Source organism: Tauraco erythrolophus, chromosome 2 (assembly GCF_009769465.1).
Source record: "Tauraco erythrolophus isolate bTauEry1 chromosome 2, bTauEry1.pri, whole genome shotgun sequence".
Lineage (NCBI taxonomy): Eukaryota > Metazoa > Chordata > Aves > Musophagiformes > Musophagidae > Tauraco > Tauraco erythrolophus.
Window position 1 is genome coordinate 64,874,368 of NC_141466.1, and position 25,344 is coordinate 64,899,711.

Sequence of the window (25,344 nt, forward strand, 5' to 3'; positions counted from 1 at the left end):
GGAACCCACTAGACAAATGTTAGATTTTATTTGGGGAACTAACATTTTACTTCCAAGCGATATCCGTAGCATAATGAAACTAATTCTGTCTCAGCACCAGCAACTCCTGTTTAATGCCCATTGGCAGTCTGCCTGTCAGGAAGCAGTGGCAGTAGTTAGAGCACCAGGAGACCCATTACATGGAGTTACTCTCCAAGAGCTGATGGGTTTGGGACCTTATTTCCGAGCCGAGGCGCAAGCGCTGCTGGGACCAGATAAGGCAAAAGAATCAATGCGATTAGCCAGGCAAGCTCTTGATCGTATTAAGGAACCGGGAGGAATTCCCTCTTACATGGGTATTAAACAAGGAAGGGAAGAACCTTTTGGAACCTTTATCGATCGTGTCGCAAACGCAATACAGGCAGCAGGAGTACCCGATTATCTTAAGGGTACTATATTGAAACAGTGTGCCATACAGAATAGTAATCCAACCACGCGTAACATCTTAGCTACATTACCAGGGACATGGACTATTGAAGAAGGATTAGAAAGAATGGCTCAGGTACCAGTAGGGCCGCAAGCTGTGTTAGCTGAAGCGATTAAGGAACTCGGAGTTAGCTTACGCGAACAAGCGCAAGCTACTCAGAACCAGGTTCTTGCAGCCCTTGCTCCTTTGCAAACCTCAGCGCGGCGATCAAACAGCCGCGCCCCCTCCTGTCTTCGATGCTTCCGTTGCGGTGTTGTCGGACACATGAGAAAAGATTGCGGGGCCAACCCTGTATGGTGCAAAAATTGTCGATCAGATACTCACAATGATGCTGCTTGTCGTCGCTCCAACTCGGAAAACGGGCGATCCAGCAGGAGGAACCACCCCGCGACAACACAAAAAGTGGCCGCCTATCCAGCAACACACAATCCTTTTCTCTCCGACCCGCAACCAGTGGCAGCCTCGGACTGGACCTTGCAACAGCAATAGACTGCACATTGATGGACTCTAAACCGGTCAAAATTGCTACTGGCACCCAAGGACGCATCTATATCCACGGACAGCCTACCGGGGCATTACTTATAGGACGATCTTCCGCCACCATGAAAGGACTCAATGTATTAGTAGGACTAATTGACAAGGACTTTCATGGAGAAATTCAGATCATGGCTCAAACTTTGTTTCCACCACTCTATGTCCCAAAAGGCACAAGAGTGGCGCAGTTGATTCCTCTACCACAACTTGCTGAGACTCTGACACCGCTGCAAGATCAACCCCGAGGACAAAGTGGGTTCGGATCAACAGGCCAAGCAGCCCTGCTGACTGTGGACCTACGCCAACGACTGCGACAATCAGTTACAGTGCACTACGACAACCAAACCTTGTCACTCATGGCATTACTAGACACCGGCGCTGACGTCTCAATCATTAGCTCCCGCAAATGGCCATCTGGATGGCCCACCTATGCCTCCGATGCCACGGTGACGGGTGTCGGAGGCTTGACTCTCGCTCGTAAATCACCCCTCCTACAATGGAAAATAGGAGACAAGATCATCACCTGCTGCGTCTCAATTATACCCCTTCCAGAGGGCGTACACGCGCTAGTGGGCCGGGACATTTTAATACAAACAGGAATAATGATCCTTGTTATAATGATAATAGCGCTTCTTTGTGTAGGCTGCACTTTTTCTTGTATTAAGGCTCTCTTTGTGAAAATAACCACTCAAGCTTATATCGCACAAAATAAAAACGGGGGAATTGTGGGAGAATGGCTAACTGAGAAAGGCCACGTAGACATAAGCCAGCTAGCTGAACAAGATCTTGCGAAACAAAGCACTCAGCTAGTTTAACTGCTGATGTGGCAAGAATGTCCTGTCCTTGACTTGAGTATTACAAGACAACAGGATGCTTGTGGCCAGACAAGCATGAGAAAAAAGGAAGAGAGTAAACACAGATGGGGAGCCAGGGGCGGGGTTGACTTTTAAATATGTTAACCAATCATGAGCTTTCCTTTTGCAATATGTATGAACTAATTAAAATGATTATAAAAGTGTTATCGCCTGGCAATAAAGACGAAGCCTGCTGATCACTCATATTGAGCGTCCTGGTCTTCCCTCCGTCGCAACAAGGGAGTATCTTGACAACAAACCTGATACTTCATCTCTCACAGTTTAGCTTACTGTGAAACAAAAGTGCTGCTGCTATCAGCAGTTAGAATTCTTTTAGATATTTGCTTTATTGTTTGATGGGAATTGTAGGAAAACTAGATTTTGCTTTTTATACAATAGTTTTATATGTCTTTGAATGTTTTCATGTTTCTCCCAGACTGTTCCAACAATGAGTACTGTGAATAGCTCAGAGACTCCATGGCTACTAAGATTTACGTGTCCGAGACCTGCGAGAGAACATGATCAGCAACGGCCTTGGCAGGTGAGTGACTCTCATCATTCCTTCAGCTGAAGATTCTACTGTGAAGAACCAAAGGTCAGGACACATGAAACCAGTATCTGTAACTGAGATCCCAGGATATTTGGGTATAATTCAGCTCCTGTCTTGTTACTGGCCACATAATACTGCTGAAGTTCTGGACAGTGATCTGGTCTGTCTGTCAGTGCTCTGGGACTGCTGTCCCCATCGTGTATCTGAATTCATTTGTGAGTCCTCCTTAGCAAGAACTTTGTGCTTGAGACTGTCCTTCCTAGGCATACTCAGAAACGTGTATTACAGGAAGATGTGTGTGTGCTTTGTCCTTCCTGTCAGCTTGTTGTACGTTGAGTCCATCTTAAGTATTCAAATATTGCATGAATCTTCCAGAGGAATCCCAAAAGTTAATCCTGGTCAGCAGTGTTGGTACATTCAGAAATTATATCGCAGCCTGTCTTATGTATGCATGAGTAGGCTGCTGACTCAGTAAGCAGTGGTCTGATATTACAAGAGGTGCTTAAACTGTGAGTGGGTAGAATTGGACCTATATGTATCTTTCTTCAAAGAAGAGTGCCCAAATCATTAAAATCATGGCTTTAAATTGAGATATCCCAATCTCCATTGCTACTCTTTCGTCTGTGTGAAATGTTCTTCGTCTCCTGTCCTGGAGTATTCCTGACAACTACTACAAGGATGCTTTGTTGTACTTCCTGCACAGAAACAACAAGGTTTGCAAGGCAGCATGATGTGAAGATGTTCGGTGAACTTCCTACCATTCTATTCCAGTTTGTAGCTGGATTGTGGAAACTAGATGAGAACCTGATCTTTCTAAAGCAGGTTAGCTTTTTATGCAGACCTTTTCCTTTTTTTACGTTTATCTAGAGGTTCTCCTCAGCACCAGCAAAGAGTGGCTCTGCAAGTAGTTTTGACTGCCGTAGGCATTTTTGGGAAGGAAAATAAAAAATGGTTATTTGCAAAGTCCTGTAAAGTCTGAGATATGTTTGTCATTGGGACAAACAAAGAACAAAGAACTCTGGAAATAGCAATCCCATAGGTTCTATTGAGCTCTTGCATCCTTTTGAGGCAATTTTATTGAGTTCCATACAATTTGGTATGTGGAAAAGTTTCCCATAAAACCTTAAACAAGCTTGTGACTAGTCAGAATCACAGACTTACAGAACAGCCCAGGCTGGAAAGGACCTCGAAAGATCATCTGGTTCAACCTTTCATGAGAAAGAGACGCCAGATGAGATTATCTGGCACCCTGTCCAATGGCATCTTGAAAACCTCCAGTGATGGGGACTCCACCACATCCTGGAGAGGTTGCTTCAGTGAATGATTGATCTCACTCTAAAAAAAATTTCTTTCTTATATTGAGGCGAAACCTCTCCTAGTGCAAATCGTACCCATTGCCCCTTGTCTTCTCCACATGGTTCCTTGTGAAGAGAGAGCCTCTGGCCTCTTTGTAGCCATCCTTTCAGTACTGGCATACTGTGATGAGGTTCCCCCTGAGCCTTTCCTTCTACAGGGAGAAGAGACCTAACTCCTACAGTCAAAGGCGACCTAAGTCCTTTGGTTCTGTAAGGATTCTTCAGATGTGTATCATCCTGAAGGAAAACTTTTCACTTCTTCACCAATGTGCTTTCTGAGTACGTTCTGCTACTGGTTCCTCTCAGCTGGGAGGTGGCCATGCCTCCTTGGTGCTGTTAAGGTACTAGTTTTAGAAAAGGTCTGTGATTATGTGAAGTAGATCTGTCAGGTGTAACGCAACACACTGCTTGTTTCAAATAGGATGAAAGGGTCTTAAAACATGCCAGAAATTTGGATTTCCCCTTTCTTGTTTGTCTTTGGGTGTTTTTTTTTGTTTTCTTTTTTTTTCTACTGCTTGTCTCTTCCCTGCTTGCTCTGACGTATGATGTCCTGCTCAACTCAGGATAAGAAGCCTGTTGGAGTGTGGAGCTGGTCAACAGGGTCAAGGCAAACATGTCTGGAAACTACACTGTTTATTGAGATTAAAAATTAACATTAAGCATAGGAAGTAGCATCCTAATTTTCTGTTCTGTGCATTAGATGCATTCCTTGAGTCTTGTGCTGCCGCTGGCGTCGTGCTTGTAGGCTTGTGCCAAAATGCGATGGCTGTAGCTCAGTTTTTAAATGGCACAAGAAGGTCACAGCAGAGATGACTTTGAGTTCATCTATGGAAACCATGGGAGGTAGGCAGCAGGTCAAACAGATGAAATGGGAATGTTTCAGCCTTGCCTCTGGCTTAGGTCTAAGTGAAACCAGGTCACTTGAGGATTAACTTGTGTTGGAGAAATATTTAGCATGGATATACTGAAACCAGTTTAAACTTTTAGTGATACCTAAGCTGGTGTTAGCATCTGCACAGCTCTCGTGAGATGCGAACTTGGAAGTGATCGCAGTCACAAACCGCACCCGCTGAGCCTCGTTTGTTGGTTGGGGCAGGCGGCGAGCGTGCCACCTGCAGCAAAGCAGCCAACGTGGCCATTGGTTAAGCTGTAGGAACTCAGTTGCCTGCCTGTGCTCTTGGGCTGAGCTCCTTTCAGTGCCTACACTGCGGGTTAGTCACAGAAAGCAGAACAGATTGTAAATTTGGTTTAGCTTAACTGAGATGGTCTGTCTAAAACAGGTTGTGTTTTAGTTTCCTGCATTGCAACTTACCTCCTGAATTTTTGGCATAATACCAAAAAGCTGTTTTTTTAATAGCAGATTCTTCAAGATAAATTTTGCCATGGAATTAAAATTCTTTGTGAACTGGTTGCTTATAAAAGCTGCTGATTGACTCATGAAGACAAGATCCCTCTGGTTAACCCACAGAGTTGGTGCTGCCTGATGGTAGGGGAGATATCCCCATTGTGTGTGTGCTCCGATCTTGCCTGGAGGGACTCCATCCTCAAATGATAGGTGAATTCTGTCTGTATTGCTTGTGCTCCTTGGCTGGAGTGCAGGAGTTGCAGTTAATAAGCCCCATGTTACAAGCAATTACCTGTTTAAAAACCAAATTGACAACAGCAGTGCATTGCAAGGGCTGTTGTTCTATATTCACGATGCTGAGAACAGTTTCTCCCTGTTCTGATCTTCAGAAAGAGGAAGATGATGCTAGAGGAGAACTTGACGGATGTCACAACAATAACTGAGATTTAAAATGCAGACAAATTCATGAGCAGGGGCAGCAGCAAGACAGTTTCCTGCTTTGGAGAGATTTTTTTCGTTATCTTTCCTCTTACACATCACCGTTTTCCTCTCTTTTTCATTTTATACTTTTATTAATTCCTTGACGTAATACCTCATCACAGTTTTAATTTGCTTGGCTGCTATTTGTATAGTGTGACTGTGTCCGTATTGGAAATGAAAGTGCAGAGTGGTGCCTCTCCTGCCTTCATTGGGCACGTGTGAGCAACAGTAGCAAGGAGCAGGTGGTGGTGCAGTTGTGGTGAAGAGGGACCAAGGAGGTGTATGGCCTGGTCCTGCTGAACATGTACATTCCAATTCTTCCAACAGTCTTCTGTTGCTACCTTTAACCTAACTATTCAGAGCAAGTCTCACAAGGATTTGCCTGCCTGTGCTATTCTGCCATCAGGTTTACGGTATAAGGTGCCTTTAATTACAACACAAGTAATTATTTTGACTTCAAAGGTAATTCTAGCTCATACTGTAAGTCCTACTTTGACTTCATGGGTTTTTTTTTGATCTTTTGTTAGGCAGTACCTGATGAAAGTCAAGACATCATTGCTTCTGCTCAGTGCATCTTGGACAGAGAAAATTATTTTGTGAGGGTAAGAAGTGATCTCTCTTTTCTCACTTGCTGTGTGCTTTCCCACATGTCAGTATTTTTTCTCTCCATCAGTGATTCATGAGAACACACCAATTTGTATTCTTGGAAAACAAACTTTAGAAGTACAAGTTTCTGGCCTCCTTGGTCTCCTCAGGATAGGACTGAAGTGGTAACCCTAAATATGAGCTTAGGAATCATCTGTCTTTGGTGACTTACCTGCCTACTTGCACCTAACTTTTGTTCTGCGGGTGTGATTAGATGGTGACCGTGGGCCTGTGAACAAAGGGCAGGGGGGCTGATCTCATCTAGCAGATTTCCACTGCTGCAGGGAGAAGGTCCTTCTCCTGCTGCCTGACTTGCACAGTCTGGTGTTGTCAGACTCCCACTCTGAAGTGATTTCAGCTCACTAACCTGGTGGGAGAAAGTGAACTGTTTTCTACCAGTCTTGCACTACAGCTTTAAAAAATTTGAGTCTGAACGCTCGTTCGAGGGAGAGCTTGGAAACAAGTGGTGGGAAGTGGAGAGAGGGAGGAGCAGAAAGAAGGGCTGGAAAACAGCAGTGACCAGTCAGATCAGGTCAGCCAAGCTGTGTAGTTTCACCCGTGGGCTCTTTAACATGGTTGGCCAATAGGTTGTATTTTTTTGTTTTCCATTTCTTATTCAGGAGGTGGACAGGTATTTGAGGCACAATGATTTCTTAAATCTGAGAAAGAAGGAGATCCTGTACAAGAAATGGCTGGAGGATGTGTCAGAGCCACTGCTGCAGAAAATTGAGGACAAAATGGACAGCCAGTCAAGCGAAGAAATACGGAAAAGGAAAGATGAACAACTGTCTCTCTATTTGAACTACTGTAAAAAGAAGGTATCAACGAGAAGTAAATTTCTGTCATGGAGAGGGTTGCGTACAGAGGGTTGTGGACAAGATCAGGGTTTTAGCTGTTATTTGCTGTTCAGTTGAGTAGCCTGGAGTTCAGGTATGCCTTACCTGTAACATGTTCTTCCCTAGGATTTCTGTAATGGTGACATACATTGTTACAGCTGTTTGTTTAAGATCACCATCAGATACGAATTATAGTATTTGGTGCAGTGAGCACATGCTGGAGTCTGAATATGGTGAGACACCACACTGTGGTGGGTTTTCCTCTGTGAGCCGGACCGTTTAGAGGGAAAACCTTAAGCTCTGTCAGCTGAAACCACGGACCAGGAAGTGGACTGCACTCTCACATCTCAGGAATTCAGCTAGAGCAGTACTGCAATGTCTTGGCAGAACACAAGTGAAATAATTTCGTGGCCTTCAATGCTATTGATTGAGCTTTATAAAAGAAAAAAAAGGGTGGGAACAGGGAGACACCAATTCTTAAGTCTGCATGCAGATGAATAGACCCAAGTCATGGATTCTGTAGTTCCGTGTGTTTCAGTACTCATAACGATTGCAGTCACTGTAGGAAATACTTGTTGGTTTTCTTGATTTTGCTCTGAATTTCACAACACTGTTGAGTATGAGATCCCATGACTCAACTTTCTGCATCTCAGGAATGGATATATAGAGCAATAATAGCAGTTACATCATCTGCCAGAAACAGAGTAGTATTTTATATGGAGCAGGCTTTTGTTATCAGTGGAAACCACTGCACAGAGGAGTTATGAGACTGTAAATGAGCTTACCATCCAGAAATGAAAATGTCATGGGAGCTGTGTTGTTTTAATGAGAGCAAATGATCTCTTTTTCAAAGGTCTGATGTGAAAGACCTATGCATTTAAACTGCATGTAATGACAAAGAGCTGAACTGGTCCTACTGCTGAAGTCCTGGGATTTAGGATATGTTGGGCATCCTGTACATGTCTGGGTCTGCATCAGTCCATCTTGCAAGCTTCTGTGTCAGGTCAGGACTTGGCTAGGTGTCCTCCAAAAACAATGGCTGCTGTACTGGGATGTGTCCTTCTCCTTGAACAAGCACAGCACCAGTGATCAGCCTCCACCTTTTCTCCTTGGTCTGTGGTGTTGGCTCTGAAAAGCAGACTGAAGCCCTTCAGAGTAACAGGGCAATTGATTTGCATAAGTTTGCTTTAATCATGGCAGTATATGATAAATTTTGCAGAATTTAGAATCATGGAATGGTTTGGGTTGGAAAGGACCTTAAAGTTCATTTAGTTCCAAACCCCCTGCCACGGGCAGGGACACCTTCCACTAGATCAGGTTACTCAAAGCCTCATCCAACCTGGTCTTGAACACTTCCAGGGATGGGGCATCCATGACTTCTCTGGACAACCTGTTCCAGTGCCTCACCACCCTCAGAGGGAAGAATTTCTTCCTTAGATCTAATCTAAATCTATCCTCTTTCAGTTTAAAGCCATTGCCCCTTTTCCTATCAATACATACCCTTGTCAAAAGTCCTTCTCCAGCTTTCCTGTAGGCCCCCTTTAAGTACTGGAAGGCTGTGATAAGATCACCCCGGAGCCTTCTCTTCTCCAGGCTGAACAGCCCCAATTCTCTCAGCCTGTCTTTGTAGGAGAGGTGCAGCTGGCAAGAAGGGAGAAGTTTTCCCAGCCTGGGTTGCTGCTGTGTTAGCCACAACTCAGCATCTGGTTGTCCAGGATATTGTAGGCATTTTGTACTGAAAAGCTGCGGAGTACGAGACCCTTCTGACTCTTGTTTAAAGGACAGGCTGCCACTGTGCTGGCTGCCAAGGGGTGTGTGGGTGGGAATACATCGACGGCATGAAGGGATCAAACATGGCTGTGCTGTGTGGCACCGAGCACCATCGCCTGAGGTCTCAGCACATACTGTAATGGGGTGATATTTAATAATAAACCAAGTGATGGCACTAAAACTCTGGAAGTTGAGGCGTGTTAGGGGTTAAAGTTTTCCAGGGACAGCAACAGGAGATGGTGAGTACGGCTGCTGCTTGCTCTCTGGGAAATTGCCAGATCCTGAGGAGCTGAGGCTCCTGCAGAGGCAGCGATGGTCATACTCGGCAGCAGCTTAAGCCCTGTGGAGCTGCCCAGGTGCCTGCTGATTGTCTGGCAACAGCACGGGCCCTTGGGGCACCTTCAACACACTGACCTCTTAAACCTACTGCAGATCCCACTCTTTTGGGTTTGGACTCATCTTGCAGCACTCCTGAACTGTTGATGTTAAAATATGTGTTTTCCAACTCTCAACTTAAAATCACGTCCACAGATTGCCAAAAAGGACTGCGTAGGGCTGAGACGTAGAGGGCTGTGGGCTGAGTGTTCCCTTTTCTTCCTGGAACACCTGGAGAATCTTCTGCACAAGAGAGCTGAAAAACATCATTTGCAAGATTTTGGAAGAATGACTAGTAGTAGGGAAAATAATTTTATATGCTTGCCCTGTTCTTACTGTTCTTAGGGCATCACTTGTGGCCTTTGTTGTGGTTTTTTTTTTTTTTACTTGTATGTTTTGTCATCTGTACAGCTCTTATCTGATGCAGTTTAGGTAAGTCCTGGCTTATTGGCTGTAAACAGTGCATTAGAATTTTGGAGACATATGGTTGTAATTCACCTTTCCCGGCATCGGGCTGGATCAGTGTGTCACCTCAATATCTGTTCAGCTTCTTGATAGCCTGTTTGATCTGGTGTTCTTTGGTCTTGACATCAATAATAAAGGCCAACTGGTGGTACTTGTTCCCTAGCTAACTCTGGTCATAGGGAACTCGAGCTGCAGAACATGAAGTTTGTTGCAGGCAGAGTTCTTGATGAGATGGAGCTCTATGGGATGGTTCAGGTCTTTACTCCTATATATAGATAGGAAAGCATACTCATGACCTACACTTGGAGCTCACGTCTCGCAAACTAGTGACCTGCCTACAGGTATGGCTGGTGAGGGTGCAGTCGCTTCTTTTTTTCTTCTTCTGTTTCCCTTCTTTCTTCCTCGTTTCCCTTCTTTCTTCCTCGTTTCCCTTCTTTCTTCCTCGTTTCCCTTCTTTCTTCCTCGTTTCCCTTCTTCCTCGTTTCCTTCTCTGTCAAAACATTTTCCTTTGAATGAAATTTCTATTTTCTTGACTGCCCTAGTTGTGATTAGCATTTTAGCCTCTAATTATTTCTGAATTCTTCATGAAATCATTTATTATGTATTTATGCCTGTGATAAATTAAAATGAATGGAGGAATTATCCTCTGACACTTCAGTCACCTTCTTTCTGAGGTGCAGTGTGTGAAAATTCAGAAGTCCTTTTCTCCACCACCTCAGGTGCTGTGTTCATACCATGCCTGGCTGTGTAATACCTAGGCTGGCTGCTCTCCCACTGTTTTATCACCAATAGCTACTGATACCTGACCTGCTACCTTCTTCTCCCACAGGGCTATGTGGCTTTGGAAGTTTATGACCCAACAGAATATGATCCATTCTTCCTGAAGACATGTACAGACTGCTGGAAGGTGTGATGGTTATTTATGCCGTGAGTTTTAAAGGCACCCTTGGACCATCAGGAAGTTAATGGTTAGAGAGGAGGCAGAGCGTGTTACTGATGCTGCTATGGGGCTGGCGTAGAGCAACATATTCTACTTTTATTGACGGAACAAATAGGGGTGCCAGCTCCTACTGTGTTTGAGCCCAGGAGTGTTTGAAAATTATTTTCACTGGGAACATGGTTTGGATCCATACTAAGCCCAGATTTGGAGGCACAGTAGGCAATGGCAGGAGGGGGAGGTTTGTTTCCCTGATCTCAAATTCATCATGGCAGTGTGGGAAGCGTCCTGTCTAACGAGGGTTGGTGAGTTCCCAGGCAAGCTGGGTGTGTGCTCTGTAGAAGGAAATAGCCTGACAGTTCAGGGGATCTCTACAAAAGCTCACTCAAATGCACCAGACTTGGGTACCTATATACAAGAGTTAGGTAGGACTCGAACACAAATCCATGAAGTGCAATTCTCTAAATCCTTTCTGGGTGCTGTGAGCCCTCAGAAGCTGTGGGGACTGAGATGGTATTTCATTGCAATGTGCCACGCAGGGTTCACCAAGATCAGCTGCCTCCAGGAGATCAGATCTCATGTCTGTGGTCTGACTTGGTGGCAGAGGTGTTGAACGCGTTATGGCCTGCCTGAGGAGCTGAGATGCTCAGCGTGTCTCAGGCCACTCAAGCCTGTGCCTCATGATTTTATTCATGAAACATGAAGTCGGTGCTCCTTACCTGCTAACCAACAGTACCTTGACGTTCACCTCTGACTTTGGTCTTTGATAAAGCGTGTGTGTTAGTGCGTAAGCGTGAAATAACTCTCTCTGTCACAGGTTTCAATACCAACTTTACAGGATCCTCTGTTAAAAGACATTCAAAGAAAGTTTATAGAGACAGGCGTTATCAAGCAGTGTGAGACAGGTATTTTAAACAACTGGTATCCTTTGGAAGCGTTGCATATTGTGAGGCCATCCTTGCTTGTGACAGTAGACATTCACATGAAGCACTTACTACTTTCCTGTCAGGAAGACCCTACTCTACCAGAGAGTTGAAAAAACTCATTAAAGCAGAACTGCCACTGCTTCCTTTGAGCCGGCAACGTATGGATGCAGTTGAGTGGCTGAAGATACCACACGCCTACATTGCCAGTGAGGTCCACCGAACAAAGAGGTAAGAGCTAAAGCGTTGTTATTGAGAGGCAGCACAACAGCTACAGTGGATGAGGCCTCTCCTTGGCTGCATAGCAGAGTATTTGCTAGAACTTAAATTTAATGGTGAGTTCTGCTTTATTGTGTATTTCTCCTGAGAGAGGAGTGTTGGTGAAAGGAAAGCCTTCAGGTATGGAGTGGACAGCGGGTGAAAGGATTTAATGATCATACTTGCTTTGAGTTTTGGGTTTTCTTTTGCCATTAGTTTCTAGATTTTGGGAGCAGAGTGAGGTCATACTTATATCACAGAATGGTTGAGGTTGGAAGGGACCTCTGGAAGTTATCTTGTCCAACCCTCCCCCAACTCAAGCAGGACCACCTAGAGGCAGCTAGCCCAGGACCATGTCGAGATGGCTTTTGCATAACTGCAAGGATGGAGACTCCACCACCCCGCTGGGCAGCCCGTGCCAGTGCTCCATCACCTTCACAGTACAAAAGTGTTTCCTGATGTTCTGAGGGAACCCCATGTTTCAGTTTGTGCCCATTGCCTCTGGTGTCCGAGCCCGATGTCCTCCTGAGCCAGCCCCACTCTTTTTCCCCCAGCCCCTGCCTTAGAGTTTTATGCCTTACTGGCCCAAGGCTTTACTCCAGCATGTTTAGAGCAGTTATGGGATAATGGCACATTCCAGAAGGAAAACTGGTTGCAAAGACAAACATTTCCTGGAGTGACTGACTGTGGGAAGGAGCTAGTGCAGGGAGCTGTGCTGGGCTGCAGCAGCCTTTGTGTTGCATGGACTGGCAATAGCCTTTACTTCTGTTTAAAGGCAGAAAGTCATCAGCCACCACAAAGCCGGTGAGAGGCAAGGATGTCACCTGTCCTCCAGCTGACTGCAGCAGCAGGCACAGCCACCAGAAGGTACCATTTGCAAAATCGATGTTGCATCTTCTGCCGAAGCAAGTGGTAACAGCCCAGGTCTTCTGGCAAACCGCAATAAACTCCTTGTCTTAAACGTGTGGTTCTGAAGTACTGTTAACCAGCAGCCAAAGAAATGTTTGAGATGCTGCTCCTGTTATTTCCAGCCCCAGTTCCTGCTCTACAGGCCAAAACCTACTGGTTTAGGAGGCTTAACTTAGGCTCAGCTCTACAAAGACAGTGCTGATGTTCTCTGGTTTATAGGGTGACAGAGTCTTTGTATTAAAGGAGATGAACTGGTGAGAAAAGTTAGAAAAAAGCCTTCTAGGACCCTCTTCCATGCAGTTCAGAGTCTGTATGTTATCTCCAGCTCTGGCAGAGCTGTAGCTGTTGTCTGCTGTATTTCATATTACAAGAAGTGTGAGTAAGAAGAGCAGAGGGAATGGCAAAGCTTGTAAAATTTTAGCCACAGCTGTTGCAATTGTGCATGAAGCTTGAGACTTAAGGAAAAAAACCCTCTCTTTGACTGCACAGGCTACGAGCGTGGTTAGCAGATGTGTACAGAAGAGTGGCTTAGCGCTGCGAAGGAAATAATGATTTGGTTTTGTTTGTTCAAATCTTTATCAGAACTCCCACAGTGAATGTCTTGCAAAATATTATTTGCAAAATAATGCTAGGCTACTACGAAGGTTTCAAAGGACTTTCTCGTGGCGGCAGTGTACAAGCAATCGATCAAATTTTAACACACCTATTGAGTGTTCTGAGAAGGCAGGAAATAATTAGGGGAGAGGAGATGGTAACTGTTCTTGTATGGAATACCTAGCACTTTTCAGCGGGTCAGTGCTGAGCAACAAACGCTGTCAGTGCCCTACAGATCAGTTTCTCTCTTCTTCCAGTGTGGTCCCTGTCTCCCTGCTGGGGTGACTGCACAGCAGCTAGGGCATCAAGGCCTGAAAACAGAATTTTCTCTATGCTTGTTCAGGAAGCTCCAGCCTCCCACTGTACAGACACAATCTCTCAAGAGTTGCCAAGATTTAGTTTTATTTTGGATTAGAAATACTGAACCACAGAAAACTGTTAAAAGTAACAGAGGTTGACTCAGCCCTGTAACAGGAGGGTACACAGATGGCAATTGGGTGTGAAACTGTCAGACATCAGGAGGGATTGCTGCACCCATGGAAAACAAGGGCACACACTGCTCAGAATTGCATGCTGTGCTTTTTCAACAAAGCAGGTTAAGGAGGCAGTAAAATGGTTACAATGTATCAAACTCTTTATAAACTTTTTTTTTTAAACTATCCCTGATTTTGTTGTCAAGAGAAAGTTTTTGCTTACAACTATATTCGTGTTGGAGTGACAGTTTCCCCGAGCAAACCTTTTAAACTTTAACTTTTAAACATAATAAACTTTTCTTGAATTTAATCCTATGTTTTTCTCATTATTTCACATTCCCCTGTACAATAAAATATACTTTTTAAAAATCACTATGCATCAATAAACATCTGTAGACAAATTACATTAATAAACTTATATTTTACTCTCTATATACATGTTGGCAATGTCAAAGCTTCAAGATTCACATGGAGGTCTGCAAGACCAAGGAAATGTACACAAATAACTTACATTTAGGAAAAAAAAAAAAAGCTGAAGAGTATTTTTCCACATTATTGTGGGTCACAGTATTTAAAATATTTTTTTCTAGTTACTCTTGACAACCACATTGTCTCAGCAGAGAATGATGAATCAAACTGAAGCAGAATGAAAAATCAAGTAGCAGTTACCGATTTCAGTGCAGAACTAAGTCAAGTAAAGAACTACGCTTGATTCTTAAGGAATATACAATATATTGGAGGGAGACTTCTCCAGTGCTAAGGCTTCTTCAGCATTTAATCTTTAAAACTATCATCCTGAGATGAGAAGATTCCAGTGGATATCACTTTTCCGATTTCAAATGGAATGATTCTATTGCTGAGCTAAACCATTCCTCAGTCTGTATGTTAGACTAAGTGGTAAAACATACACACGTTTTGATGCTGCGTTTCTACTTAATACTTTTTATGGCCCTGAAAATGGAAACATTGGCATCCAAAACCAAGATATTCCAACATAATAAAAAGGCACTGAGCTATAGTTCTGTATGTACAGTAACATTTGTGTTTGCATAGATCAACAACTTTGAACGCTGCAAGGAGCTAAATGCAACCAGTAACTAAAAGGAAATAAGGAAGCAGCAGGAACTCTTGCTTAATAACCAGCATAGGGCAAGGAATCTTTTAAAAAAAAATGTTCAGGCTGTCAGCTTCAGTTGTCCTTCATAAATTAAAAGAAGTGTTCTTAGAAGAGTGTTTTCTGATCAAAGAGCTGCAGGTCGAAACGGACCCAGACTTCGCCTGTTGGAACTTCATGCAGCAGTAAGTGTTTCGTCGTGGGGCCTTTGCTTTCTTGTTCCGTTCTGATTTTTGCTACTGGAACTTCGGTGCGACCCAAAAAATCTGTTGGGCAAACAAATACAAAAATGTCATTAAACAAAGATGTCAAGCTTAGAAAATGTGAAAGCATCAGGTTAAGCAGCAATGCGAATATTATTCGGTTCCACAACACTGCTCCCAAGCTTCCTGTTTGACTAGCCCTCAGCCCTGTGTAAATCAGCCAGCAGTGACAAAAAAGGGTGTTTTCAGAAGACAAAAATGCTATGAAATTAGGATGGAAAACGTGCCTTTATGTCACAGTTTGACCTAAGGGTTTTGAAAACACAGCTCCCTTTCAGAAACACAATTTCAGATGTTCTCCTGTCTTAGAGCTGGAAGGTCAGAGTTAAGTGATGGAACCTGTTTACGTCAGTGCAATGCTATGAAGGCAATAAATAAAAAATTCAACTATTGTGGCTCAGCCAACTTTTAGTTAGGCTTATGTCTCACTGTTTTCGCAAGAACAATGACCCCGAACAACTACTGCCTATAGCAGGTTTACAGCCCTATTCAGAAATCACATACCCTCTTCGTGGCTGTTTCATACGGAAACATCTTTGCGTGTGTCTGTGCATTAAAAGGTTTACCATGAACTGAAAAAACAACGGACCCAACCATCCAATGGGGAGAAGCAGCCTAGCAAAGTCACGTTACCTCACAGGAGAAAAGACTGAGCTATAGTTAAACACTGGGCAACTCAGGTCAAGGCAGCACCTTGCAGATCTGCAATAATCAGTTGTGTCAGTGCCCTGAAAAAGCACTTAACCTTTTAAAGAGCACTAGAAGCAACTGCTGCCAAAAACGCGTTCAGTTTCCAAGCAAAAAAAAGAAAGCTTATCAAGCTGTTGCTGTGCAAATATAACCTAGCACCTTGTTTTGGGGCACCTGTAGTGAGAGAGGAAAACAACTGCTTTCAACTTCTCTGTCTCTCCAGTCTGACAAAAAAATAATTCTGTGCCTGATACAAAAGCCAGAGTGGGATTCAAATCTGACTGGTGAGGGCTGTTGGCTCTGGAGGGCTATTGAAGCTCTCGAGTAAGGAGGTGTTGTTTTCACAGAATGTTTCTCAGGAAGCTGTCATACCTACAGGCTCTTGGAACTGCTGGTGAGGAACTGTGTACCCCAAGTTACAAAAAAGCATTCTTTTCCTAAAACAAATGTTCACGCTTACCATCGGGTGAGAACTGATCCCTGTCAAACATGGTGATACACAGGACATCCTGATACAGATCCTTAATGAAGAACTGGCAGTTGAAGTTCCACTTGGGGTTCAAGGTGTCCTGCAGGGTCCTCGTAGTGTAGCTCTGAGATCCCATGCTGATTTCACAATACGGGTTGCTCTTCCCTAAACACAAAACAAGCAGTGAAACACCTGTGCAGCACAGAAATCTCCCTCCCTGTCTGGAGGCTGCTTGGACACACATCGATGCTGCTGTGCAGAAGATGTGGGTCAGGCAATCCCCATACTCTAGAACAGCACAGAGCTGGTTCTTCACTCAGTCCTCTGAAGCCAAATAATGGCTAGTTTGTTCAGTGGCTGTAGCTGCAACCACAATGTTTCTCAAATCACCAAACTGCTCCCAGCAAGCCTTTCCAAACGTTGCAAGAATACAAGGGATTTGACACTATTTCCTTCACTTACCATTGGGCTTACAGGCCTTTAGCTCTGTTGCTTCAATCACATGCACCATCAAGCGTCCTATTCCTGAGGTCTTCTGTGAGCGAGCTGGGAACGAAGAAGTCAGAAATAAACAGACTGGTTGCAACCGTAAAAATGGGCAATAGATCTGCAGAGGGAGATGATACACAGACACTGTGGCATCCTCCAGAACAGGCCCTGCCCACGTGTGCAGGTGGATGAGCGAGAAATACAGAAGTCAGTAGGTACCTTGATAAGCTTTCTCACGTTTCTTCTTCTCAGTTTCGATGTACTGCTCTGATGCTGCTTTGATTTTCTGGACCCAGGCAGTGCTGCAAAGAGCAATCCCTATGGTCAGGGTCATACCACAGACAGGAAATTCTTCAGTATCAGCGACTCTGCCTCAATCTCTTTTGCCATTTTTTCCCCCCCACTGGGTTTCAGAGGCGTCACGAATCAAGTTCGTTCAAGGACTGAAGCGATGGAGTTTTTGGATTTAATCTTATGCCCCATTTCCACATCACCTTGTTTTAATAAAGACTGCTGGGTGACATTAAAAACTGACCAGGACTGGGGAAGAATCCTATGGGATGCTGGACTTTGCAGCCTGAAACTATTCTTCTATACAACTGTAACATCAAGGAGCAGTAGATGTGACTGGATTTCACTGCAAGAGCTCCCGCACAAGCAGAACAAAACCAGAGAAAACTTGTACTTCAAAGAGTCCAACAAGTCTTTTTCCTGACCGAGAGACTAAACCTTGTTCTTGAACTCAGAGACCCCCATGTCTGCTCACTGGAAACACAGCCTGCAGCCATGACCAACGAGTTTGAGCTCAGATTTGCATTTTCACTACTCACCGCTCATTAATGTTGTCAGTTTTAAGTGTGTAAACTCTGTCAATGTGTGATATGTGGAAAACTGGCTCATCACTTGAAGGGTCTGTGGGCAGTTTCACTAGGACTTCATTAAGGAAAACAGGCTGAAAAAAAAGCAAACATCATCCTGACAAGAACTGGAAACTCTGCAAGAATGTTTAAGTACATTGGTTTACTGTAGGGAAAATGAAAGCCGTAGGACGCAGGATGAACAATCAGATCACTACATAAAGGATGTGTGAAAGGAGTGCGAGAAAAACTACTCTGGTGACACACCCCGTTCTGTCTTCCTAGATGAAGAGCTTTGTGAAAGGGGCAGGACTGCACAAGCAGAGCTGCAGTGCGGAGCTTGGAAATCCTGGAAATTTCTCAGGTTCCCTGTCGCAAAGCAGCCTCAATATTTAAACTTATGTCCCCAACTCCAAAATCTTGAGAACACACACTGTGTGGACACAGAGACTGAAGTTTTGTACCTTTTACTGTTTTCTAAAGAAGGACAGTGCATGCAGGAACTTGTGCAACATTAAGTTAAGGCTCCTGTTTCTGGACATCACACTCAGCTGCTCAGGCACGATGCTATTTCTGCCCTTTCACCCCAAAGTGGACAAAAGCTTTTATTAAACCAAGACATGGAAGCCTGTCCTTTTCCAGGGACGAAGCCAAACAGCGTGTGTGCCCATATGACAGCAAATGATCAGACAGGGCCAGACGTTAATCCCAGCATTCCTCATCAGAAGGCAGGTCCCACTGTATCAATGTGACCACGGGGCACCTTGATTCACTCACCATTTTGTACATTTTGAACTGGGAGTTGGATTTGGGGCTGAACAGTTTATCGGAGCTGGAAGAGACGAACTGTTTAACCATGTAGGTGAGCAGGAGGAAGTCATTGAAAAGGAAGCCGTACAGCTCCTTACTGCTCTTGGCCTTGTACAGCTTGCCACTGTGCAGGAGTTTCCGTGGTCCCAAGCAGTTTGTGAGGGAGTTGAACACTGGTTGCTAGGAGAGACAAAACCCATTAGCAGCAGCAAGTTAATGCAGACATTAACTGCTGCTCTTCACAGTGGAGACTGCTCAAGCTGCTCAAAATCCTCTTCTGTTTTGTTTAATGAATTTAGTTACAAACGAAGAGCAGGGAAACTGTTTTACGATCTGTCATGGTATCAGCAGTACTCCTGACTTAAAGCAGATTTCAACCTTACCACCCACACACACAAGGGTCTGCCTAGATGAAGGCATTTACCTCATGGCCACTCTTCTGCTGTCCAGAAGCTGTGTTTAAGAACCTGCAGAGTCCGCAGTCGGGTCACCTCTTACGAGTGCACAATTAGGTGATGGAACTAGGACAGAACTTCTGGGCCTGTCAAGCCCAAGTTCCTTATGCAGCCAGTGGAAAACTGTTGCAACATCTCCTTTTAAAGGCTGTCCTGAAAACTATACGAGCCTGAACCCCACATACCTTCGAGGATCGGGCATTAAGGGCTTCTGTACCCTTTTTGCATGAAGGAAAACCCTGGGAAACACATGCTAAATGAAATTCCACATAGTAACACCTGACTTAGCCCAGTGGCAGCACAAACAGAAATTCAGAGATGGAAGTTATTTCTGTTCATTTAACCATTTAAATAGTATCAGTTTTAAGTTGATAAACTGAGATTTCTCCACTGCCAAAATAATGCAAAAACAAGAGCTCATCACATTATGGCTGCAAGTAGAATTTCATAAAAGCTGCTCTGCCCAGAGCTCAGCAGTGGATCATGTTCCAAAATAGATGTGAGCAAGGAGCCCCGTTCTCCCCTCAGCCTTTCTGAAATGACTCGGAAAAGTCTCTGCCATACAGCGTATCAACGCGGGTACCTCGGCAAGACCTTCGCACTGGACGTGGGACTGTATCCATTCCAGCCTGTCCGAGTTCTCCTTCTCACGCACCCCTTCGTTGACTTGAGAGCACAGCTCCTCTGCACGCTCCAAGGCAAGCCTGAGGTTACTGTGATCGGGGTGATTTTCTGGAGTGTTCTCTAGAATCTGGTACGAATCAAAAAGAAGGGAAAACAAAATAAAAACAGAGGTAAGCACAGGCACCACTTCTCCATGCTCTTAGAGAAATCCCCATAAAGGGACATGGATTTTTCTTTTTTGCTTTTGCTGTCGAGCTCAAAATCAAAAGCATTCACTTAGAAAACCTCGCTTAGGGTACTCACACTCTTTATGAGCAGAGGGTAGCGGGTTATTCTTTGCATAGGTTTCAGGAGGAAACTGGAGAGGGGCATGCCTTTGCAGCGAGGGTCCAAGGCGAGTCTCTATGGTGCAACCCAGAGATTTAACAGAGACATCTCATTACTCATCAAGAAACAGTTGCCTCACCGCACTGAAAACTGTCTGATCTCATTCAATTTTCAAGGCATTCCAACCAATCTTAGATTTCTTGGCAAACAAACAATGCTTGTACCTAGAACAAACAGGAAAGCCAGTGCTGTCATTGTACTCAGATGCTTTGCCAGCATAAGCCGTGGGATTATTGTTCATGCAGAATCTTTACATTCAAAACTATTCCAGCTTTTATTTGACATTTCAGGCTCCACTCAGGTTGAAAAAAAAACAAAGCAATGAAAGAAACAAATGCCTGACGTCAACAGTTCTGGCATTTCTCCTTTCATGGCCTCAAAGCCACTGCATCAGCTGCAGTATGGCAGCAATTCTGTATTTATTTCTGCAGTGTGCCTGCCTGTGACACTCACAGCACAGCTCTGGCCCAGCTGCAACCCCCCCTGTTAAGACACATTGCATGTCCCGCTAAATCTACACTGAGGGTAGATTTCGATTAGATATTAGGAAGAAATTCTTCACTCTGAGGGTGGTGAGGCACTGGAACAGGTTGCCCAGAGAAGTTGTGGCTGCCCCATCCCTGGAAGTGTTCAAGGCCAGGTTGGATGAGGCTTTGGGCAACCCTGGTGTAGTGAAGGGTGTCCCTGCCCATGGCAGAGGGGTTGGAACTAGATGATCTTTGAGGTCCCTTCCAACCCAAACCATTCTGTGATTCTGTGAATTACAAGCACATTCAGAACAACAGCTTTTTTATTTCAACTCCACAGACTCTTACCCCTTCTGACAGCATCAGTTTTTGGGAAGGTGCAGACACCGGCACCAGAACTTTGTGGGTTTAGTGTTATACTGAAGTAATGAGCAATGGAATGGGAAATGGAGTAATAAATTAGCTAGAGAGAAAGACAGGTATATAAATTAAAAGTACACACAGTGTTAATCATGGTCATCATATAAATACACCTTGGAAGGTTCTTAGCTAGTTTTGCAAGATTTTACTCTTTTGGGTTATTTTGATCTGGTCGATGCTCGTTAGACAGGCTTCTGTCATTGAGGAAAGGAGAAGGCACAACAGCTACTGAATAAGGTACCTTTAAGTAGTCTTTGAAATCAGCATCTTCATCAGTTTTCTGCTGCAGCAACGAAGCTCCGTTAAGCTGGCAGCTGCAGAACCGAATGTAGGCCTGCATGTGAGAGAGCTCTGCTGCTAAGATGTCCCCAATCATCTGCACTGGCATTTTTTCTCCTCCTGTTTTCTTACGCACTCGCAAGGCTCTGAAGAGGAAAGAAATGACCATCCAACTTTGCTGCCAAGTCTGCGAGGCCGAAATCAAGATCCTTACAACATCCATCTCTGAAAGGACTCAAGCCTGTGAGGTGAATTCTGTTCCACAGCACGGGCGCTTCCAGTCGGTGCAGGGTCCAGCCAGAACCCCCAGGAAGCCACAGGCACAACACGGTGGGCTGAACAATCTGCTTGATGGGGTTGGTGTTACTGAGACTCTCCTTTGAGGTTTCTGGGACAATCAACATTGATCTCTACATTCAACCAGGATCCCATTTTAATGAGTTATGAGCCACTTTGTCTCTCCAAAGTTTATTTTTAGAGAATAGAAGGCTGCTTTGCAGAAAACTGGGAAGAACGCCTCCCATGCACATGCTTTGGTATAGGCTCTATTTCTAAGGTATTACAGCAAATGTGCATCTGTTCTTGCTGTTTATTCCCCTCTCTCTCATAACAGCTCCTTCTTTGTGAGGTAGCCTGAACGTATTCAGCTGTTCTGAATGCATGCATGCATAGGAAATAATCAGCAAGGACAGAAAATTTTACTGTGAAACCAGAAAAATTCCTGGGGAAAGAAGCAAGAGAATGAAGACAAAGAAGAAAACATAAAAATGTGGGTAAGCACTCACTTCAGTAACTTTGTATTTGACATGATGAGTTCCTTCCAGTTAACAAAGATCAGCCCCATTTCTCCTTCTGTAAGACAGCCTGAATCAGCCATAGGTTTTTGGAAAACCTGCAGTCGAAAAATCAGAAAGGTGAGCAATTCTTCAGAAACAAAAGCAGCTCAGCCTCTTCTTTAAGCCTAAAAGGGATTTTGCTTTCCTTGAATGCTCAGTGTCCAATTTCTTGGGAGAAGTTAAAAGCAATTCCTTGTTGGCACTTGTGACAGCTGTCACTATGTTTCCTAAGCGTGTGACCTCATTCTGACACCAGCATCACCATTTATGAAGCAGGGACGAGCACTGGGAGCTGCAGGCTGACTGTTCAGAAGAAGAGCATTTCCTTGATTTCAGAGTCAATTGCTACACAAATTACACTTACGCATCACACCTATCCCCATACCCAGAGCACTCATAGTCAACGTGCGTGAAGAACGACAGCTTCTTTCAGGGACACTCAGCACAGCACCTCTGGATAGGAGAATACCTGCGTAACTCGGTCTATTTAACATCTTTAACACTTCACCACCCTGTTGTTTTATACAAAGAGTTCAAGTCAGACTCCCAAGACCACCCAACGCTGGCCAGTTACTGCCCTGCCTAGGGAGGCGGTCTTGCTTGCAGAAATAAAATCAGAGATGAAGGCAGATGATAAACTTTTATGCTGCTTATACAGGTTCTGTCATGAGCCTGTATAGCTTTGCCAGACACCCCAGCCCTGCCCTTCATCTTTACACTGAGCCCAAACACCTAAGAACGCGATTTGAAAAACAGGAAGGTCCCTGTAAGACGATGGCTTTCACAACGCCATGTTTTTGCCTGGTGGACAAGCACGTAACATGCGCTAGAAAGGAAGGTGCTCACACAACCTCACTTTCTTCCTCTAGCATTTCACAATTTGCAAGAACCCCTTTATTGCTATTACTCAGTAAGACAGAGATGTTCTTCCAAATGCATTTTCACATCCAAGGCATCTCACCTCTAAGACAAGCTGAAGATCGTCCATATACCTTTCTTCTGTCTGAATGAGTTCGTGAATGTAGCCCTGCCTCTTCCTTTCCATCGGCTGCATGGTGTCAAGGCTTTGGAGATCAGCACACCCTACAAGAAGTAAGCCAGTAGTTTAGACCCCATTCAGGCCATCAGATCTGATGAATTAACAACATTGCATCAACATACACCAGCCTATGGTTCAGACTATAGACACAGTGGTAAAACCCTGTCCACAGCTGCAGTGGGTTTCAAAATTGAGCGATGTAGTGATTGACCCCCTCCCACTTTATGTCATTTTTCAGTCTGTCACCTTTTTATTTCTTTGAATATCCCTTGTTCTTGTACTGTGATGCCAAAAAATAATTCCTGTCTTCCTGACACTCCATTTGTCTCATGATTTCTCTCATCTCTTCTCCTTTTCTACCATATCATTTTGAAACTCTGATTTTCTCTTACCTTATGGAATGTCTTATGTGAGATGAAGTCATCTAAAATGTGTCTTGTTCTGAATTATGACATTACACCTTTAATCTCCCCTCCATTTCTAATGTGCTATGCCTTGGTTATTAATTTATGATACAAACCACAAGTACACATTTGTAAAGTTGTTATGTATAGTGTTACAGTTGCGTAACTTCACAGTTGCACAACTTTTTTTCTCGTTTAGAAAGAAAATGAAATACGTTGAATTATTTTTTATGCATCAAGTATGAATACTCAAAATCATGCACAGGAACACACAGACATTCAACGACACAAACCCCAAGTTTTCTGTAATAACATGCAGACTCTACAGCTTCACGCTACTTTTTCTCTGCTGTATACATGTTATTAAACATGACAGCAATGTTTGAAATTTAGTAACTGAATCAAAAACTGGTAAAAACAAAGTGGTGAATATGTTTAGATGGGTAAAGGAGAGGACAGAAAGTCAAACTGATCCCTCTGTTAGCTGTCAGGTGCTGGCAGAGGACTGCAAAGTAGCGGGGTGGGGGAAAATTAGAGAAAGAAACAATTACAGAGCGTTTGAAAACATACAGTTATCACTTGATGTGGCAGCATCAGATTTAAATACAACGTGAGCTGTGGATTTTGCAGGATAGCAGAAAGGACATTGCAGGGATTCATTTAGATCCAGCTTTTCTAGAAGAATGACACTTTTTGGAAGTTTAGAGGTGTTGTGAAAGGCAGCGTGACCCACAGCATGAAGGACTGCATCTCCCTTGTCATCCTAACACATCTAGGACACTAGAATGTGACTTTATTCTATTCACTGCCCATGTGTAAATGTGTTTATGGAAAGGCTACTCTACATAATGAAATGAAAATGAGTCAGTAATAAACCTGGGGGGAAAAAAGCCAAGAAAACACTAAACATTTGGCTAAACTTGACGTGACAGGGATCTAATGGGAACCTCAGGCTTATGCCCTTCCTGCTGGACCCGCATCAAGCTGCTTTGAAGAAGCAGTGACCTTCGGCAAGAGAAACACTTGTCAAATGAAGTTTTATGATACCGTTCAAAGTATTTTAACAGGGAAACCCTTTGAACAACACAAGGAAGTAGAACAGTAAAGGCAATACCTAGATTTAAAATCAGATCTTTTCAGTTCTGTTTTGTAACCCTAAAGAGGATCACAGATCTTAAAATTTCTGACAAGATTTGAAAAATGCCACTTTTTATGAAGAGATCTGGGATTGCAGCTCTTCTGATCATGCAAAATGCTGCTTCTGGCCTTAGTTATTCCCAAAGCTACTATCAGGCCAAAATTAGACGAGAAAAAGGAGTAAAGTTACAGATCAAAGTGATTCCTATGAAGTTTGTATCTCGATCCATCAAGATGGACTGTGGCCAGTGCGTGCTACTTCTGGATGCTACCATCATTCTTTAGTCTGTACAGGACTGAGTTTAAGCCCACCCGGTTCCTAAGACATGAAATTTTAGAATACTCAAGGGCTTGCACGGTAACCAGACTTTATTTGCCCAGACTTGGAAGTCTCAGCTTTGACTACATGGTTCTCTTTTCCCACTGCAAGGTACATTCCTGCAACAAAAGCAGGGACAGACTGAAGATCCTGTTGCTGTTTGCTGGTATCACAGCTGTTAGTACAACCCACACGCTCGGATATGTGTCTGTCTCATCCCAGCTACTTAAAGTTGAAGCAAACACTGGAAGGAAAACAAGCCTTTTTTATGCACCTAAAATAAATTTGGGGTTTTTTTATTATTATTATTATTAATTATTATTATTTATTATTATTTGGCTCATTATCAGACACAAAAATGCAGTTAAATTAACTGGCTCCTGCACTAACCTTGTGTTTGGACTGTCAGCTTTTGGGATGAACAGATGAGTGCTATTTTACATTTAAACAAGCACTATCAAAAATGCCCCAAATTTTGATGAGTCTGATGACACTGGCATAAAAACAGAGTATGCA

The 25,344-nt window shown here is 43.9% G+C and overlaps 2 protein-coding genes across 2 annotated transcripts in view; one reads left to right on the forward strand and one right to left on the reverse strand.

Annotated features, from left to right (window-relative positions):
* The first annotated feature begins 2,302 nt into the window (after positions 1–2,302).
* Positions 2,303–12,739, forward strand: FAM228B (family with sequence similarity 228 member B). The gene is made up of 7 exons (XM_086623612.1): positions 2,303–2,395; positions 6,112–6,186; positions 6,850–7,047; positions 10,505–10,582; positions 11,430–11,517; positions 11,622–11,766; positions 12,569–12,739. The coding sequence occupies exons 1-7, from the start codon at positions 2,303–2,305 to the stop codon at positions 12,630–12,632; spliced, it is 741 nt and encodes a 246-aa protein (XP_086479738.1). The 3' UTR covers positions 12,633–12,739.
* A 939-nt stretch (positions 12,740–13,678) lies between these two features.
* Positions 13,679–25,344, reverse strand: part of ITSN2 (intersectin 2) — an 88,867-nt gene continuing 77,201 nt past the window's right edge. Inside the window, exons 29-39 of the mRNA XM_086631421.1 lie at positions 22,891–23,012; positions 21,879–21,985; positions 21,056–21,239; positions 19,844–19,942; positions 19,500–19,667; positions 18,429–18,641; positions 17,625–17,746; positions 17,014–17,096; positions 16,768–16,851; positions 16,297–16,470; positions 13,679–15,149 (exon numbers count right to left, since the gene is read on the reverse strand). Coding sequence (XP_086487547.1) covers positions 14,992–15,149; positions 16,297–16,470; positions 16,768–16,851; positions 17,014–17,096; positions 17,625–17,746; positions 18,429–18,641; positions 19,500–19,667; positions 19,844–19,942; positions 21,056–21,239; positions 21,879–21,985; positions 22,891–23,012 — 1,514 coding nt within the window. The 3' untranslated portion in view covers positions 13,679–14,991. The remainder of the gene's footprint in view (positions 15,150–16,296; positions 16,471–16,767; positions 16,852–17,013; positions 17,097–17,624; positions 17,747–18,428; positions 18,642–19,499; positions 19,668–19,843; positions 19,943–21,055; positions 21,240–21,878; positions 21,986–22,890; positions 23,013–25,344) is intronic.

Coding starts and splice junctions, on each gene's coding strand:
- FAM228B (XM_086623612.1), top strand. CDS start 2,303: ATGAGTACTGTGAATAGCTCAGAGACTCCATGGCTACTAAGATTTACG. Junction 7,048..10,504: donor TGAACTACTGTAAAAAGAAG/GTATCAACGAGA, acceptor CTTCTCCCACAG/GGCTATGTGGCTTTGGAAGT. Junction 11,767..12,568: donor GAGGTCCACCGAACAAAGAG/GTAAGAGCTAAA, acceptor TTCTGTTTAAAG/GCAGAAAGTCATCAGCCACC.